The sequence below is a fragment of the Metopolophium dirhodum genome, chromosome 2 (assembly GCF_019925205.1).
Source record: "Metopolophium dirhodum isolate CAU chromosome 2, ASM1992520v1, whole genome shotgun sequence".
NCBI classification, from domain to species: domain Eukaryota; kingdom Metazoa; phylum Arthropoda; class Insecta; order Hemiptera; family Aphididae; genus Metopolophium; species Metopolophium dirhodum.
In genome coordinates this window covers 267,023-287,204 of record NC_083561.1, presented here as the reverse complement: position 1 = coordinate 287,204, position 20,182 = coordinate 267,023, and the positions used below count along the sequence as shown (strand labels likewise).

Genomic DNA, 20,182 nt, shown 5'->3' with positions numbered 1-20,182 from the left:
CTCTTTTATATTTTTATATTTGAACATTGTCGTATACAGGGCTTCCCGAGTAATTATATTATTCAGTGAGCCTGTCTTCTTATGCTAAACAGTAGGAAATCCTATTTCTGTTTCTAATATCCGATTTATGCCGAATTACAGTATAGCTAAATTTATTACAGTATAGTATAATTATGTACCTGTGGAATTTGTTTTATTGTTAAGTAGTAACTTGCTTACTACATCTCCCCCTTTAAAAGTTGATTTTTATCGTCTAAAATGAGAAAAATTAACTCAAACTTCCTCCATTAGTTCAAGCACTTTCCTATGATTACAAATTTTACATATATCAATTATTACATTACATTCAATTATTACATGTTTACATGTTATGTTTTACATTAAATACATCATTATAATTATATGGTTCATTCCACCATATTAATTATTATTGACAAAATACAGATTATAATCCACAATATTACAGTATATATTTTGCTTATTATCTAGGTTAGTATCTTATGTGAATCAATATATTCTTTTTTGTGTTTTTGCTTACATCAATAATCTTATCTTAGTGTTAATATAATATGTGTAATAATCTTTTAATATAACATGAATTCTTAAAATCTATTACAATATATATTTTTTCTTGGTGCAATATATATATATGATAAAATTGTGGTGTGTACTATATTTTATTTTTCCATTACCATGTTAATTATATTTTAAATAAGTTAGATTAATATATTTCTTATTCCATCACCATGTTAATTACGCCAATATATGCTAATATGTTCCTTTAAGTATTTGTATATTATTTTATAAAAATTTAATCCTAACTTGAAATTTTTTTTTTCATTCATTTAATTTTTTTTTTTTTTTCAATTAAGATACTATGTGGTACTCCGACGGACTATTTATTAGTTTGCCGTGTACTTCCTTAACGTCTTTATTAGATATTACTGTTGTTTCGAATTTTTGCATAAAATTATCATAACTTTCGTCCTTAATTTCCGTAATATTATACACACGCGATAACGCGTCGACATTGAGGTTTAACTTGTCCATTTTGTATACTATCTCATATTCGTATTCCTCCAATTGTAGTCTCCACCTTGCCAATCGGGATAATGGGTCTTTTAAATTAAATAGCCATGACAAAGGCCTATGGTCCGTAAGAATTGTAAATTTCCTACCATATAAATACGGTCGAAATGTTTTTACGCCGAATATAATCGCCAAACATTCCAGTTCCGTTGCCGAATAATTACATTCCGCCCTATTTAAAGTTCTAGAACTGTAAGCTATTGGTAAATCCGATCCTATTTTACCTTGAGATAATATTGCACCTAGCGCCCTACCGCTAGCGTCTGTTGTTAGTATAAATTGTTTTGTAAAATCTGGATATTGTAGAATTGGTTCTGAACACAATATTTCTTTTAATTTATCGAAAGCTTTTTGACAGTCTTCGTCCCAATTAAACTTTACGTCTTTTCTTAATAATTTCACTATTGGATTAGCAATAGCACTATAGTTTTCTATGAATTTTCTATAATACCCACTAAGTCCTAAGAAACTTTTTATTTGTTTAACATTTTTAGGAACCGGAAAATCTTTTACAGATTTAACTTGCGCTTGGTCCGGTTTGATTCCTTCGTAACTAATTACATGACCTAAAAATAAACATTCCCGTTGTAAAAAACTACATTTGTCTGGTTCTATTTTTAGATTGTGTATACGTAATCTCTCGAATACGTCTATTAATTTTTCATTGTGGTCTTGTAAATTTTTAGCATACACTATTATGTCATCCAGGTATACTAAACACTTCATTCCTATTAACCCTGATAACACGTTTGTCATCATTTTTTGAAATGTCGCCGGAGCTGAACTTAGACCCATAACTAATCGTTTAAATTGATAATGCCCTTGTCCCGTTGAAAATGCCGTAAGTTCTTTTGATTCTTTAGCCAAAGGTACCTGGAAATATCCTGATTTCAAATCTATCAAACTGAACAGTTGACATTGTCCTAATTGGTCTAATATTTCCGTTATATTTGGTAATGGGTGAAATTCATTTAAAGTTACTTCATTAAGTGCCCTAAAATTATAACTATTCTGAATTTTTGTTTCCCCGAGGCGTCCTCCTTCTTTTTGACTAATATTAATGGTGCGTTAAACCTAACCTAACCTAACGGACTCATTGATCTTTCTATGATTTCATCTTTCATCATTTGACCTATTTGTTTTTCTATCTCCGGTTGTTGTGAAAACGGTAAGCGAAGGAACTTTTATTACGTGTTCTGCTGCCGTAGTACACGTAAGATTATCCCCTTCTAAATAGAAAATGTCCGCGTAATGTTCACATATTTTTACTATCGAATTATATTCGTGAACTTGAAGATGATCAGTACGTATCAACGCCCTGACCCGACGCGAGCGTTCAGTATCAATTGTGTTTATACACCGTACGCTATCTGTCAAAACATCCGTGTCGTATGAAATATTACGCGCTTGACCTACATTTATTTCCTGCGTCATTTCAGATATATTTAATATGCTTACAGTAATTTTGTTGTTTTTGACTGTATTGTAAATATTCGCGCAATATACGCCCGGTATTAATTCTTGTTTATTAATTAAAATATTTTTATTATTCATTTCTTTATCGGGTATATCGATTTGTACTATTGTTTCTGAGCGCGGTTTTAATGTAAAACAGATATCACTATTATCGCTTCCGGTTTTATTATTATTTATTGTTAGCGTGTTATTAGCGACGTCTATTACTGCATGATTATCTATTAGAAATTTATTACCAATAATTCCGTCTGCCAGAATCGGAAAAATATTGTTTACAACATAAAATTGTGTTTCGAATGCTTCATTATTAATTATTAATTCTATTTCTCGTTTTCGTTAATTTCAGTGTTTCCTTTTAAGAGGACGCCACACGGGCAAACGAAACCATGCAATGACCAAGAGAATGCGCTGTTAGGTGTTTTCGTGATCCGCAAGCACGCGACGTTCAAGCCGCGCCCACTACACACAGCCGTGTAACGACCGACGAATTGCTCGTTCGGGAGCGTTGTTTATTATCTTATGAACGTTCGTCCGTGATGTGTCGAATCGAAATAAAATGCATACACCTAAATTCATTGCCACCATAATATTTTAAATATTCGCTCTTATGCACTAACCATCTTTTAATTAAAGCCACTGTCTGCCCAATTGTATACCTATTTGTATATAACAATATTATGTTGCCAAGAAAATCTAGTTTCTACCGTACCTTTAATTGTAGTACTATTAGTACTAACATTTTAGGTATTCGAGTTGACAATATTTTACACGTACAATAACTTACGATTTACATTTTGTTTGTAAAAATATCAATATAGACATAACTATTATGTATTTAATTTTTATACTTACCCATATTTTCGAATGTATTACCATAAAACCATTGATTATAATACATATTATTATTTATATTATTCTATATAACACTGAGGACGCTAAACCAGCGAAAATACCGTACAAAAACATGCCAATTTTGTTCCAATAATACGGCCAACTGAATGGTTTTAGAGCAAAATACCTTAATTAAAAGTTTTAGAAGAGAGTTATATCGGATGACGTATAAGACTCGATTTTTGATATTTTAATTTTTTATACCAATTATTCGCAAGTAAAAAACTGAAAACGCAAAACGATTTTATCGATTTTGAGAATGAAATATCGAAAATCAAGTCTTATACGTCACTCGGTATAACTCTTCTTACATTTTAATCAGCCATAAATAAACTACTTGAATTGGACTTACAACTTACTGAGTTGCAATCTAAGAAATAAAAAAATAAAAAAATTGCGTTTGTCATTAGACATTTGGTTATTATCAAACGCATTAAAAAGTTAATAATTTAGAATGCTTAATAAGTATATTATGAAAATAATATACTAATTATAATACAATACAATATTAGTCTATATAATATCAATTATAATATAATAATAATATCATTGTAACAAACAATATTCAATATCCCGCGCGTTATCGAATACATTTTACTGATCAGTACTTCATAGTACACCATCGAATGCAAGCCTTCAAGATAGAATAAACAATTTTTTTGTACGTTATAATACACAGTGTTTCGACAATCCTTTATTTTCCGTGTTTATTTGAATAGTTTCTTATAAACATATAACGCCATTCTACTACTTTAAGTTAAAAGATCAACGGACTTTGGTATTCGACAGCATTCGTCAAGCAAAATTCAAACATTGAAACAGGTAAGAAAATTGATTTTATTTACCAATTTTTTTTTAAAATTCAATTCTTAATTAATTTTGGTACTTCAATCAGAGTTGAGCAAAATATTATCTAGATAATTATTCGAATGAAAAATTAGTCGAATCATTTGTTATTCGAATAATATTGTTTTCAAATTATTCGAATAATTGTAAAATTATAATTATCAAAATAATTTTTTATTCGAATAAAATATTATCAAAATAATCATCTAAATAAAATTGTATTCGAACGATGATGCCAAACTCTGATTTCAATATTAATTGTTATACAATATGTCGATCACACAATTGGGGCCTGATTTATAGAAATTGGTGACTCTTTATGTACTTATACCTAGATTTCCTAGGTTTTTCTTTAGAAGTGTTTTTCATAAATAAATTTAATTTTTTACAAGTAAAACAAACAAAGCCAAATATACTGAAAAATATAAAAAGAAAAATGCAACAAATTTTCATATTATTAAATTAAATTTTATGTTTAAAAAAATGTAATCATGACCTTAGTGTTATTGATATTATTGTATTATCAATATTTGTTCATACTTATTACACATGATCTAAATTTACTTTATCTTATTGTTGTAGATATATGATCATAGTACGTCAAATATAATTATTGGACACAGAAGAAAAAAAGTAAAAAAAAAAATGGACTTTCAGAAGGTCGTTTATCAAATACTGCTGTTGTTATTTACCATAGAAATTTCTACGACGTTTGGTAACCATGAAGAAGACTTGTTCGAATTAACATCAACCAGCGATAGCCCGGGTTTGCAGTACGAACTCATAGGTAATGGTAGAGCTTGCGGAAGTAGTTGGACAATAAACACATATATGGATTTAAAATTTTTAAATAACAGTCTTAGAAATATTAGACAAATGTTAAACTCAATTGAACTAATTGCGTTCAAAGACATTTCTATAACTTTGTATCAGTTAAAAAAACACGCGAACAGATTGGAAAACGAGATAGGTTTAATTGTACAAATGGGTAGACATAACAAAAAAGTTAAGCGATCTATTGAGTTTGGGGGTACGGCATTAAAATGGATGTTTGGAGTAGCCGATGCTGACGATGTACGAAGATATGATAGTACGATCGATAAATTAGAAAACAATGAGAAAGATGTTATGCGTATTGTTCATGATCAGATATCTATACTAAAAAGCACAATAATTAATTTTAATGATTCCGTTACATCATTTAATGAAAATAAGAAAATATTTGATGCAAATATGAAAGAAGGCGAGAAAAAAGTGAACGAATTGATTATTGAGATAGCTAAGGAAGACAGAAAAATCATTATTCTGAGTTCGATAACTCTTTTAGAAAACACTATATTTGAATTGGACATGTTTATTAGTAGGTTGCAAAGAGTAATTTCTAACGTACAGAATAATGTAGTAGATGCGTTTATAATAACACCTGACCAATTGCTTTCGGAAATAAAAAATATTCAGAGTATACTCCCGGATGATTTGAAAATCCCTGTTAAATTTGATGAGGATAATATTCAAGAAATATTCAAAATATTAAGTATTGAAATGCACACAATAAATGACAGATTTATTTTTTCTTTAAAATTTCCTCTGTGCCTTATAGAAAATTTCAACGTTTATTACATATTAACTATTTACATTCCAATTAATGAACATGGTCAATTTCTGCATATGACTAAAAATTCTATGTATTTGTTAATGGACAAAATAATGACCAAATATTTTATATGGCCAGATTTAAATAACTGTAAAGTAGTGGATAAAATATTTGTTTGTGGATTTAATGAAATTATACATAATTGTGACACGGACCCCACATGTGTAACAGAATTACTAAAAAATTCTTTAACTAAACCACCTCAATGTGATACTTATATCTCTGAATTCAAAACAGAAATGTGGTATCCCTCATTTTTCAAAAATCATTGGTTTTTCGTATGTGAAAAACCCACTACAATTACTATAATTTGTAATAAACAGTCTTTCACTCAAAAAATTAAAGTTAAAAGTTCTGGAAAGTTATACTTGAAGTCTGGGTGTATTGCTTACACCTCGAAAGGTGTACTAAAAACTGAACAAGTATTAAATCAAACATATTTCTCAATTCCTGATTCCAGTAGACTTATCTCTTACAAATGATTCATGCTGTAATGTATTCAATTTTTCTAATCAGGCCTATCCCAAACCTATCCACTTCGATGAAATAAAAAATATTAAATTTAATAAAGATGCGTTCAATACAATAAATAAACAATTAGACCAACAAGATATGTTAATAAATTCGCTTATTGTAGATAAAACGTATGAATTTATATACACAAACAAATATTTAGTTGTCATAATAATAGTTTTTTTAATATATTTTATAGCAAAATTTTATTTAAATAGGAAAGCAAAAAAATTAGCTATAGAAAACATTAATTTAAGTTACAATCCTCCAAGTTCTAAAAATTAATTTAGTAAAGGTTCTTAGTACGTATACCTGATATTATATATTATTATATAATTGTCAAATACCATTCACAACATTTATATTATTTTTTCGGAAGTTAATAATTAGTATGTAGGTATATGTTTATCTTACTTTTTTCTACACTTATATATTGTATAAATGTACTTGTATAAATATATTTTATTTTATAACATACTTTAATGAAATTGTTCAAATAATCGAATGTATAATCGGATTGAAATGCATCACCTTTATAAATTCAATTTTATTTGTTACTTTTAAAGTAATTACTAATTTGTATAGTTGTGTTGTAAAGATATCTAATACACTAATTATTTTATGATTTGCCTTGGCAATGAGCACCCTCACTTGTTTATTAGATATTAAAAAAAAAATTGTATTATTACTATTATGTACCTAAAAATTTTAATATATATGTCTCATTATATACTATATCGTATGTTTTTTATTATTACTATTATCTCTATAAAATTGCTACTTGTAAAGTTGGGTAACTGAAACACCCACTTAGGTTGAATTTATATATTGTTGTACATTATATTGGGCTCACTGCCCGTAATAAATAAATAATAATAAAATAATGAGTTTTAGTTTTTATAAATTCTTATATTTTTAACACAATAAATATTATATGTTATATAGAAATTAGTTTTAAATGTTTTTGAAGAGTTTGTTATGAATATTTTATATAAAATTAGAGGACTCGATTTTCGATATTTCATTTTCAAAATATATAAAATCGTTTTGCATTTTTTGTTTTTTGTTTTCACTTTTTTGATTTGTGAATAATTGGTATAATAAGCTAAAATATCAAAAATCTAGTGCTATACGTTAACAGATTCAACTCTCCTCTTCAACTTTTATAAGAGGTTTTTTGATCTAAACCCAGTCAGTCAGCCGTGTTTTTGGAACTAAAAAATAAGTTTTTACTCACAGCCGCGGATGTGACGGCAATACGGTAATGCAAGGACGGTCGCGGGCATCGTAATAAATCGAGCATAATATTATACTATGTTTTATTTCACGTAAATAATAATATGAACGTAATAGGTATATATAAAAATAATGCAACGACGTGCGAAGCGCGGACCGCCGATAACAGACCGGTTTTGACCTGCCGACGGCCGGCGAGTCTGGATGTCGGAGCTAGGAGGGGACAAACGCTGCCGCTAGAAACAAAAGCAGCACATGACGGCCGTAATTAAATTTTTTTTACTGTAAAACATGCCAATTTTGTTCCAATAATACGGCTTACAGAATGGTTTTAGAGCAAAATACCTTAATTAAAAGTTGTAGAGAAGAGTTATATCGGGTGACGTATAAGACTCGATTTTCGATATTTCCTTCTCAAAATCGATAAAATCGTTTTGCGTTTTGACTTTTTTTCACTTTTTTACTTGCGAATAATTGGTATAAAAAATTAAAATATCAAAAATCGAGTCTTATACGTCACCCGATATAACTCTCCTCTACAACTTTTAATAAAGGTATTTTGCTCTAAAACCATTCAGTAAGCCGTATTATTGGAACAAAATTGGCATGTTTTTGTACGGTATTTTTGCCCGTCCTCTTAATGCATTCATTTTAATAATATTTAGATCCGCCCCAGTATCGATTAATAATTTAATTTGATTCTTATTAAAACTGGGTGATTTTAAAGTAATGTGGTTGTCTATTAATTTTGCTGTGATGTGGAAAATCCTGTGTGTGGGTCTTGAACTATTTCTTGGACCAATCTGACTCCCACTGGTGATGGTCCGTTGGCGTTTCCCGACGTGCTTCTTTCGTTTTTCTGTTTTGTATAACAGTTTGAAATTTCATGACCTATCTTACTTGACTGCAAAGTACGGCCTGAGTATTGTTATTGTCCCTACGAACATTATTGTTGTTGTTCGCATTGCGCGTGTCGTTTACACGATTATTGTTATACGTATTTTGTTGCGCATTAGGTCGATTGCTCCAGCAATCTCGTGCTATGTGATTAGATCTGCCACAAGTGTAGCATCCGGTGCCTCGGTTAATATTATTTTGTTGTACATTATTGGTATTGAAATTCCGTCCATAGCCGTTTCCGCCTCGATAACCGCCGCGATTAACCATGTGTGAGCCATATCCGCTCTGATTGTTATTCCCATAATTATTGCGGTTGTTGTGAATTTGTGATTAACATATCTGTTGTTATACCCGTTGAAATTATTATTTCTATTGCTTTGATTTGAATTACTGTTTCCTCCGCGATTAACTGCGTTATTTGCATTACCACCATTTTGTCGTTTTTCCTCGTTATTGACGTCTGCCTGTTTTCCATTACCAATTTGTCTCTGCAATTTGTCCATTTCTACTTTTGACTCATATTTGAGCATCTCATCGATCGCCGCTTTGAAACATTGTTCCAATGTACTGGGATTTCGACTTTTCAGTACTGTATATAGGTGATGAGGTAACCCTGTCATAAATATGATCATTGCCTGTTTCTTTGTTTGTTTTTTCACTATATCTGCCTCGGCCTGAGCTAGACCTATCGTACTTGCCGCGCAGAGTTTATAATATAACTCTTCGATTCTACTAGCGAATTTTGCCACACTTTCTCCCGTACGTGCCGTGTTTAAAGCTATTGATAGGGCCCTCTCCGATACTTTTTGTTTGAATGCCCCCTCTAATATTGTTTTTATTGCTCCCCATGTTTCTAAATTTCGATATTTTGTTACTTCTAACGCATTTCCTGTTAACTTAGAAGTAATTATTTTTAACAATATCGGTGTATCTGCTTCCGTTGTCTCCTTAATCGCGATTTCACAAATATTTATAAATTCGGCTACGTCCTTTTTGCCCGTGTAAATAGGTATCATAGCAATTGCTTTATCTAAATCCATTTTACTCATTTTTTTCTTAACCACTGACTCTAACTGCACGTGAATTACGCTTGAGTCTGACCTAGTACCTAAACGACCTACGGTTCGTTTTCGTGGCGCGGTACCTATCTGTTCTGTTAAACTATGTATTCTTATTAACTTTTCCTTAATAGTTTTTTTCAGTTTTAACTATGTGTTTCCTAGTTTGTTCTAAAAATTCTTTCTTTACAGCGTCTTTTAAAATTGCCTCTTTTAACTCTTTCCTAGATTTATATTTTTCAACTTTTATTGAACTGTCCGCAGAACTAGTGTCAATATCTGAACTATCGGATTCTGACATATATTTATCTAAACATTACATATATATAATTTTTAATAAATTATATCTACTAAATTTATTATTATCCTATCCGCGTGAGTAATTACCAACAGTATTTACTCTACATGTATATACTATTATTGATTTATAAACTAATAATACGTATCTACCGTCACCAAAATTAATAATACGTAAAAATTATTACTTATAAAATAACTATCATGCACAAATAATAAAAAGAAATTACGTAAACGCGCGTCGTACGTTGGATATGGATGAGTACCTATCTAATAACACGTAAAACGTTCGACCGCCTATGTTACGCGTGTTAAATTTCGATACGGTATCCCCTCACCCGTTTCCCTCGCACTGTTCCGCGATGTTTTTATGCGTACGCGCTCGTACTACGCTCGAATATTATAACAAAAAAAAATCCCCGGTTAGCTACTCCGTAAATCCCTCCAATAATATTCGACTTCCTATCCCTTATATTTCTTATTACTAATTTTTTCCTAAATGATTTAATTTCCTAATTTACGCGCTTTACCATTTAATCTTCTATAAACACTAACAATTTATTTTTTTTTAATAATTATTCTATCAACTTATTCTTAGTAACGTTATACTATTTTTTATCCTAGGGCCCCTATAATTAATTCCTTTTTTTCTAAAACTTTTCAAAATTTGACGTCAATTACTTTAACAAGGTCATCTACTGCCTTTTATTTCAAAATCTATTTTCTTTTATTTCAATTCAAAATTCAATATTTCACTTTAATCAATTATTCTCATATTATATAATTCAAAAATGCTACGCGCGTGCATCAATTTCCTAGATCAGCCTATCGCCGTCTACTTTAATTTATTAGATCAGTCCCCGCTGTCTATCACAAAATACCATAAAATACTTAGGTCAGTCCCTGCTGCCTATCACACAAAAAAAATCTTAGATCGGTTCTTGCCGTCTATTTACCATAAAAATCCTAGATCAGTCTACAGTTGTCTATCATAAAATACGTATATAGTTCTTCCCAAGCTTGTTTCCTGTATTTTTTTTTTCTTTATTTATTTTTATTCGAATATTTTTCCCTAATATTTTACACAACCACTAAGTATAAAATAAACGCTGACATATATGAATCAACGTGAGACGTGCACTTCAAGCTATACAATTTTAATTTAATCATCTATCTTCACTTAATTAATATACTCACAACAACGCTGTCGCCACTGCTGTGTTCATTTTCCTTGATTGTCTGCTGGCCCGTCTTGAATTGTTCGTTGATTCCGGAGTCACCTTGGTTGATCAGACCTTAACTGTTACATCCGTGGAGCTGCTGACGTGGTGTAGTCGCTGCGTCGGTACTGGATATCCGAAGTTGAATGTAGCCGCCTTGACTGCTGGACTCGCCTTTGGAAATTTAAATCCGCCGCTTCGACTGCTCACCTCGTCTTTAACTCCTTGAACCTCCTTTGTTCGACTGCACCAGTGTAATATCACATCAACCTACCAAACCAAATAAAAACCAAAAATGAACGCCATCATGAAAATTGTAAGTACAAGTATTTAACAGCTGCAATTATTTATTTATAATCCTATAACACAGTGGCGTCCACATGGGGGGGGGGGGCTAACGGGCTGAAGCCCCCCCCCCATTGCCCGTATTATTATTACTTTTAAAAAAAATATTTATGAAGTTTCAACTGTCAGCTATAGTAAACAAGACGTAAATTGCATATACGTCTTACCACAATGAATTCATTTTTGAAAAAAACATTGTATTTGCATACCAATTTTCCTAAAATTATCTGTAATTTTTCAGTAAAAGTATGAACTACTTGTATGAAAGACCTTGTATTAAATTTTCTAGTCTTAGCTTATACAAATCTAATATTTTATAAGTTTTGAACTACAATTAATTAACTGTGGTTTTGACGAAATTTGAATTTAAATTTGCTTATAAAAAATAACCATGATGCCTATGTATTGTTAATTTTTTAGCTATATTAAAAACTTACGAATTACATTTTTAAGCTTTTTGACCGGATAAATAATTTTTATTGACATTTATAGAAAAAAAATTTTTTTAATTAATCAAATACAATCCAAGTGAGGACGATATTATAACCAAGCGGTTACCAAACAATTTTAATAAATTTTCATTTTTTTCTCCAATTATTTTAAAAAGCACTGAGCATTTTCAATTTTGACCTCTTAACCAACTATATCTAATTTGCTTCCAAAAACATACATCGGACATCAAAGTTTATGATCAGCGCATTTCTTCTACCAGAAAAGTTGAGAAGTTACAAACATTTTAAAATACCTCAAATAAACGTCTGAAATTATTAAACTGGACAAAATAAAAATAAAATTGTAACTAACTTTCAAGTTCCCCCATTGAAAAATCCTGCGTACGCCACTGCTATAATATTCAGATACTAAAACACTATTGATTTGATGATCAAACTTGTTTTGTGAAGTAATTACTTTTTAAGACATGTTTGCGTGTATGACATTTAGAATTTAATACTAAATCCAATGGTGGTTGGTTAAATAACTTACACATCACAATTCATTTTTACTAAGCAATTAATAATAAACATCGGTTAGGAAGCCTGTTGATTCATTACAGTTTTTACACATTTTGTGAATTTAATTCGCTTCTTATATTATCAAAGGAAAAAATTCATTTACGATGAGTGGTGCTTTTCAAACACATACATCAATAATTGTATCTGGAAACTAAATAATCAATTTATAGGAACAACATTTTAAATTTCATGAGCGTTAAATTATGCCGTTTTTGAGAAAATAATAATACAATTTGATGACGTTAGAAATATGATGTATATGTGCGGGTGTGCAGAGCTCATCTTTTGTTCCTTGTGAGGTGTGACACACTCGAGTAGTCGAGTATAAATAATTTTTTGAATTGTGACCGTTACAAAATAGTAGCAATCCACTCGATCGTTACACGGTATAATAGGCACCCACATCATATCATGTGTTTAAATGACAAACATTTCTGCCTTAATAAATAATAATATTGTTCTGTTGTTCGGCGGTTCTACATTCTTCGATTTCCTAGTTTTTCTTACGCGATTGGCGTAAAAGTTGCCTATACCGAATCCCTTAAACAAACCACGGTGAATCGGACGACAATGTCATAATAAATAATATTATTGAATTTACAAACCACGTTATTATACATATTTACACGTTCTCTTAGAACACAAATGAACACTTATGATTTTTGTACTTTGTGTTTGGCGCAGACATTAGCCGCCGTTGCAGTTTTCGCGTCCGCCATGATGACCGCTTCTGCCAAACCAACTGAACTCGTGCCCGCCGCCGCCATCGCTCCAGTGGCCGTTGCTACGCCATACGCTAGCTCGTTCACGTCACACAGCGTGGCCCACAGCGTAGTCACCCCGGTCGTACCGGCCGCTCCGTACGTGGCCGCCGCTCCATACGCCGCGGCACCATACGTCGCTTCGCCTTACGCCGTGTCCTACGTGAATCCGGCGAGTGCGGCGAGTGCGTCCGATGCGAACGAATTCGCATCGCACGCATCGGACGTTTTTCAAACGCCGCACTCATGGCAAATGTGAGTCCGACATCGTAGTACACGGCGATGCGTTATTGCGATAACTTGCCTACTATAGTATTATTTAAACTTTTAATATAAACTTTTTAGCATTAGATATTTTTGTATTGATATTTAGGTACTATGAATTTAAGTCTACAAAAAAAAATGTTATTAAGTGAAAGTAGTCTACTTAAATACTTAATGTACAAAAAGTATAAAAAAAATAAACGATCAATGGCAAATAAATTTATTTACGATGATCGATTCACTTTTGGTGAATTTTATCATTTGTACCCTCAATTACGTAGTGACAATGCTTTGTTTCGAGCATATACAAGAATGACATCAGAAACTTTTGATTATATTTTAAAAATAATTACACCAGAATTTGACCTTCAAACCACAAATTTTCAAGAACCTATTTCAATAGAAGAAAGGCTGCTTGTGACAATAAGGTAAGTTTTTACTTAATTATAGGTAAACTTAAGAAGAAAAATACAAATTAAAAGAAATCATAATATAATAAATATAATTATACATGTATAGAATTTACAAATCATTCTTTAACATAAAATAGAATAAAAAAAAAAAATAATAAGATGCTAACCTAACCTAACCTAACCTAACCTAACCTTCTTCGGTTTTTAAAAACAGAATAACTTATTAATAAAACAATTAAGTTATAATATTAAATCAGATATAAAATTAAAATTAAATTAAATTAAAAATATTATCTTTTTTATAATAATAATAGATAGTTTTAAGTAGGTAATTTATGAAACTAAATAAACTAAAAATTTTAAAATATTCATAAGCAAGACGTTAGTACATAATAATAAAAATAATTAGTTGAAACTTTAATTATAAAATTAAAAAATAATTAGAAATTGTTCAAACAACAAATAATAAAATTTATATTTATTATTTATTAATATATTCCTTAAATTTCTAAGTTTTATAAAGCATTGATTAAAAATTAAAATTGGGAACCGGTATAGCTTCGTATCTTTCGTTATCGATATCAGTTGAGTTGATTTGCTGTTGGATACGTGTATTTCGATAATGCATTTCATTTTGAGTGGAATACATATTATTGCATGAGGCAGATAAAGCATATAGTTCTTGTGGCTGTTGTACTTGGGTGGATAATTCATTAATAAATATAGTCTGGAGTTGGTTTCTTACGCGTAGTTTTTGTAATGGATTCATTGTGTGAAAATATGGATGAAGTGACTTCAGGAATAACATATCTTCATCGTCTTTTATAACTGGAATTATATTGGATTGAAGTAAAGCAGTTAGTTTCTGTTCCTCCAGTTTCAGTAACTCACTTTCAAAATCTTTATTTGCTTTATCTCTTTTCCGTTTTGTCGAACTACTTCGTGAAACATCTGAAACACTTGAACTTTTTGGTGGTACTGTTGTAGGAATAGCAAAAGAGTCAGTTTCTAATTCGGGTCTTGATGAAGATAGTTCAATTTCAAGTTCTGATTCGGGCCTTGGTGAAGGTTGTTCAATCTCAAGATTGTTTGCTAAGCTTATGTTTTCCATAACATAAGAATCACTAAAATGTCCAGTATCGTCATTTTCTAATAAGTCTGAATTTTCTTGATGAGTATACTCTAAGTCAGAAATATTTCCGTCAGTATTCCTTGGCGTAGTTGTGTCTTTTAAAAAAAAGCAATGATTTGTAGTAAGCCCATTTTCCCGTATAAATTTCTGCATGCTCTTGGGAATCTCCTGAACGACATTTTTTCACTTTCTTTTTTTCTTTTAAAAAAGTATCTCTCAGATTTCTCCACCTTCTTTTTACATCATCTTCTGTAATGTTAGTAATTCAATACATATGAAATACAAACATAAATATTTTTTTTTGAAATATTGATTAAAAAAATTTGGGTGCCTAAAAAATCTTGAAAATGTAATACAAGGTTTCTTATAAGTGGTTCTTATAATCTTATCAGATATTAAAAAAAAAATCAAAAATCGTAAGTCACAATTTTTTTTATAGGCGCTTGAAGTTCAAATTTTTATGAAATATGTCAAAATCGTAAACATTTGCAATTAGTTTTTTTCTTAAAAATTCATAAAAATTTTTCTTTATATACCTAAAGTTTAAAACTTCTTCACAACGTTATCTATAGGTTTTTTTTCAAGTAACTGTAAAAAAAACTCGAGCCTAGTTTTAGAAAAAAATTTTATGAACATCTGAAATTTAAATTTTTACAAATTTGCGTAAGATATTTATCCAAAAATGATTTTAGATATTTGTCATTATTCAAAAAGGATAAGTCGTAGAAACTTGAAACTCTTACCAAATATTTATATTAACGCTCACGTTTATGTTTTTTAATAGGTTTTTAGCGACAGGACTGGCGTTCAGACAAATTGCCTTTTCGTTCAGAATATCCAAAACAACAGTTTCAAATGTTGTCGTGGAAATTTGTAAAGCTATTTGGAATACATTGAAATGCAAACATATGCCAACTCCAACTGTTGATAAATTTAAAGAGATAGCTTTAGAATTTTATGATAAGTGGAATTTTCCAAATTGCGTAGGTAGTATTGATGGGAAACATATTAGATTGAGATGTCCCAAAAAGTCTGGAAGCATGTACTACAACTACAAACAATTTTTTTCGATTGTTCTGATGGCAGTTGTTGACGCGAACTACAAATTTGTAATGATTGAAGTTGGAGCGTATGGTAAGGACAGTGATGGTAGTGTTATGTCCAATTCAACATTTTATCAGCGGATTGATAATGGTTCTCTTAAACTACCAGAAGAAACCAAATTGCCAAATTCAAACGTGATAGCCCCATTCGTTTTCATTGGTGATGAAGCTTTTCCCCTACGAAATTATTTGATGAGACCATTTCCACAAAAACAGACACAAGATAATGCAAAATCTTACTATAACTATAGACTTAGCAGGGCTAGAATGACAGTTGAGTGTGCATTTGGTATTCTTTCATCAAAGTTTAGAATTCTTTTAAAATCTATTGAAACTAAAGTGGAAAACGCAGACCACATTGTCAAGGCAATTTGTATTTTACATAACACAATTATCGATTTGGAAAAAAAAAATATGACTTCAACACAACACAGTACAAATTCAAACGATATTGATATGTCATATGACCACCAGATGTTGAGACTAAATAGTGGTGGCAGATCTAATAATCGTGCTACACGTACAGCTATTGCAATCAGGAGCAACTTCGTAAATTTTTTTATGGAAAATAGAATTTAAGAAGCAATTTATGAACATCATTTTTAAACATTTTTTATTAAATCTATTTTCAATCTTACTTTATAATATATTTATATATTGTATTACACTTTATAGACAAAAATAATATTAATAATAAAAATGTTAATAATTAATAATAAGTATTAACCGATGTCCGCTACCTACTATTTTTTTTTAAATTGTACTTAATATCCTTATATTATGAATCAATTAAAAAATTGTCTTATCTATATTTGGTAGATATATTTCAGTTTTTAGTAATAGGTCATTAATTGTTATAATAATAATAAAAAACAATAATTCATATTTTACAATATATTTATTATTTTTTTACACTCACTATCCAAATTCATTTTTTTGGCCAATATCGTCCACTCCTTATCACAAACAAGTCTATCCCTGTACTTTTTGTCAAACTTGTTCCATAATACACTTCTTTTTTGCACTTCAGATATCAAAAGTTCGGTAGTTTCCATTTTAAGTAATAATATTTATAATATTATATCATGAATTAACGCACTAAACGCAGTGTTGTGCGGCGACAAAAACAAAATGATTTGTTTTTCAAATTGTCCGGTGCGTACGAACGAATTTGATCGCACGCATATGCGGCGACTGCGGCGTTACATTGGAAACGCGGACATGTTACCACAGGTTTGTTTATTTTGGTCGCCGCATCGCACGCACCGAAATGCGTTTGCCGCACTCGCCGGATTCACGTAGGACACGGCCTTACGCGGCCGCACCTTACGTCGCCGCGGCTCCTTACGTGGCCTCTCCTTACGCCGCGTCGCCATACGGGGCCTCTCCTTACGGTTACTACCCGTACGCCGCTCCAGCTTACCTATAAAGGACGTTCCGAACTAAGATGATCACCGCACAGCAGTCTCCACGCGACAACGGACGAGAGACGACCGCAACAACAACTGCTAACGCCACTGATTCTTTTCATTTTTATAATATTTAGATCGTATTTTTTATACAAATATCGTACAGACGATATAATATTATATAATTTGTAAACATAAAAAACCGTAAATGTCACGGCGACACGAACATAATGTGTATCGTGCGTGTATATACATGCAAAAATATAATGTATCAATATTATAATATAATATACCTATAATATATACATACTATGAAATAAATATTTGTTTGTTTGTCCTCTGTAATATATTACACCTTTTTTATATTCATCTGTTTATTTGAATTAGTTTGATCGGTTATGAACCAATGCAAATTAGGGTGCAAGTATATAGACACGTACGAGGCAGTTATACACGTGGCTTATATTTAAATAATATTAATCTTAGGTACTATGTAAGACTTACCGATGTTTCAAGAATTTTTTTCATCGGTTAGGTATAAGTAACCAATGTTTTTGTCGTCTTCCGTACTCTAAAATTTTTTTTGATTCAACAACAATTAATATTGAACACATAATTTATGCTTTTAAACTATCATAATAATTTACAGGGGACGGAGTGGCCGAGCGGACTAAGGGGTCGGCTGCGACGCAGTCGACCCGAGTTCGATTCCTAGGCCATGGGCGGCGTTTTTCTTCGGACAACTCACGGTGTCCGGAGAACAATTGTCGCCATCCCACACCCGGGCATGGCAGACACCTACAGGTGCCCAATCAAAAATTCTGCCAAACTAAACACATACGTGTTCCTCCCCCTAGCGACTTAATATCCTACAGTAAAAACTAAAAAATAGCTAATGGCCTCAGCTGCCGGGCTCAAGATCAATAAAAAAAAAATAATTTACATTTTCGCTGAACTGCACAAATAGTTAAATTAATAGTCCATCATGATGCCAATAGAAAATAGTCTTATCTGAACTTTCAAGTGCTTATAAGGCTAGGTATTTAATTCAGATATATACTTCAAAGTTTAAATTGTGTAAAAAAATATACTACATTTTTAAATAAAACCGCAAAAGTTACAGAAAACTTATGTCTTAATATTATATAATATATATGTTAAAACAATTTAATTATATGCTGCTGTGCCTATATTATAATACATTCAATATTATAAGATTATACGCATATTACGTTGTGTACAGTCAGTGGCGTGGCGAAGTGAAATATTTTATCATTTTAATTCATTTTTTGAACGATCTCCCTACCTAACCTTGACTACTTGATATAATACTAATTTTTGATTTTATTATTATTATTATTATTATTAAATAGGTACCCATCACATTCAGATGAAGTTATAATCTTGTACTACAATTTTTTTTTTTTTTTTATTTTTATAATTTTTATTTACAATCTGTTACAATAAAATGGACAATAAGTAAAATAGATAATAGAATAAGTGGCTTGAGGAAAGGACGGATTTAAGAAGCCTTCCAGTGAAGACACTTTGTCAGCTGTTTACGTACATTTCAATAAGTTAACAATAAAGTTATGAATAGAAATAAAGATTAGGTAGTTAACTAAATAACTAAATTAATAGGTCCCGACACCACCGCCTTTTTAGTCTTTCCTAGGATTGTCGGGTATGTTTGCCGACGCAAGTCCTTTGATTAGGGAATTATCATGATTTTTAACAGATAAGTTAAATCGTCTATAAAAAGTTCTAGCTACATCACAGACGGGTGAGATGGTAGTTATAGCCTTTAGTTATAGCTCGGAGCGTTTTGGATTGGAAGCGTTGGATACGGTTAGTGTTTGAAATTTTTGCAGAGCCCATAATTGAATTCCGTACGTCCACATTGGTTTAAGATAAAGTTTATATATTAGAAGCTTGGTTGGTAGTTTTATGTGGTTGGAGGTTAGGAGAGAGCGGAGAAGACGAAATCGATTGTTTAAGGATAGTAGTTTGCTGTGAAGATGAGGAGACCATGTGAGGCGTTGGTCAATAATTATGCCTAGATAGCGAGTGCTCTGCGCGGTTGGCAAGATTTGCTCATTTAAAGTAATAGATGGGCATATTCCCTTCCTAAGAGTGAAGGTACATTGTATAGATTTAGATTCGTTTATTTTCACACCCCACTCCTTATACCATTTTTCGAGGAGGGATAGGTGTTCTTGGATATGCGAGGAAGCAATGGATGGATCATGGTTATAGGTTAAAATAGCTTTGTCATCGGCAAAGTCAGCGATGAGGCTAGTGGGCAGCGTGGGTTGATCAGATACGAATATATTAAATAACAGAGGAGCAGTGACTTCGCCCTGGGGGACTTCTGCATTTATGGGATGTATCGTGGAGTGTTTGGTACGAAAACCAAACTGAGAGTCAGGTAAGACTTTGGAGTCAGCGATAATGTTTAAGATTCTTTTTAATAATATTTTTTCAAACACTTTCGACAGTATTGGGAGCAGGTTAATAGGTCTATATGATGTTGGACAGTCGGGTGGTTTTTTTGGTTTGAGA

The 20,182-nt window shown here is 31.3% G+C and overlaps 3 protein-coding genes and 1 pseudogene across 3 annotated transcripts; 2 read left to right on the top strand and 2 right to left on the bottom strand.

Annotated features, from left to right (window-relative positions):
• Positions 1 to 2,465: 2,465 nt before the first annotated feature.
• LOC132938987 (uncharacterized) lies at positions 2,466 to 6,588 on the top strand. The gene is made up of 2 exons (XM_061005971.1): positions 2,466 to 4,278; positions 4,885 to 6,588. Exon 2 carries the CDS (start codon positions 4,948 to 4,950, stop codon positions 6,436 to 6,438), a length of 1,491 nt encoding a protein of 496 aa, XP_060861954.1. The 5' UTR covers positions 2,466 to 4,278; positions 4,885 to 4,947; the 3' UTR covers positions 6,439 to 6,588.
• Positions 6,589 to 8,447: 1,859 nt separating this feature from the next.
• Positions 8,448 to 9,237, bottom strand: LOC132937991 (probable cyclin-dependent serine/threonine-protein kinase DDB_G0292550). The gene is made up of 3 exons (XM_061004641.1): positions 8,941 to 9,237; positions 8,606 to 8,890; positions 8,448 to 8,564 (listed from the first exon to the last, which is right to left on the bottom strand). The coding sequence occupies exons 1-3, from the start codon at positions 9,235 to 9,237 to the stop codon at positions 8,448 to 8,450; spliced, it is 699 nt and encodes a 232-aa protein (XP_060860624.1).
• A 1,603-nt stretch (positions 9,238 to 10,840) lies between these two features.
• Positions 10,841 to 17,948, top strand: LOC132939291 (protein lifeguard 1-like). The gene is made up of 3 exons (XM_061006378.1): positions 10,841 to 11,496; positions 13,223 to 13,455; positions 17,514 to 17,948. Exons 1-3 carry the CDS (start codon positions 11,476 to 11,478, stop codon positions 17,638 to 17,640), a joined length of 381 nt encoding a protein of 126 aa, XP_060862361.1. The 5' UTR covers positions 10,841 to 11,475; the 3' UTR covers positions 17,641 to 17,948.
• LOC132939429 (uncharacterized) lies at positions 14,506 to 17,266 on the bottom strand (annotated as a pseudogene).
• Positions 17,949 to 20,182: the final 2,234 nt, after the last annotated feature.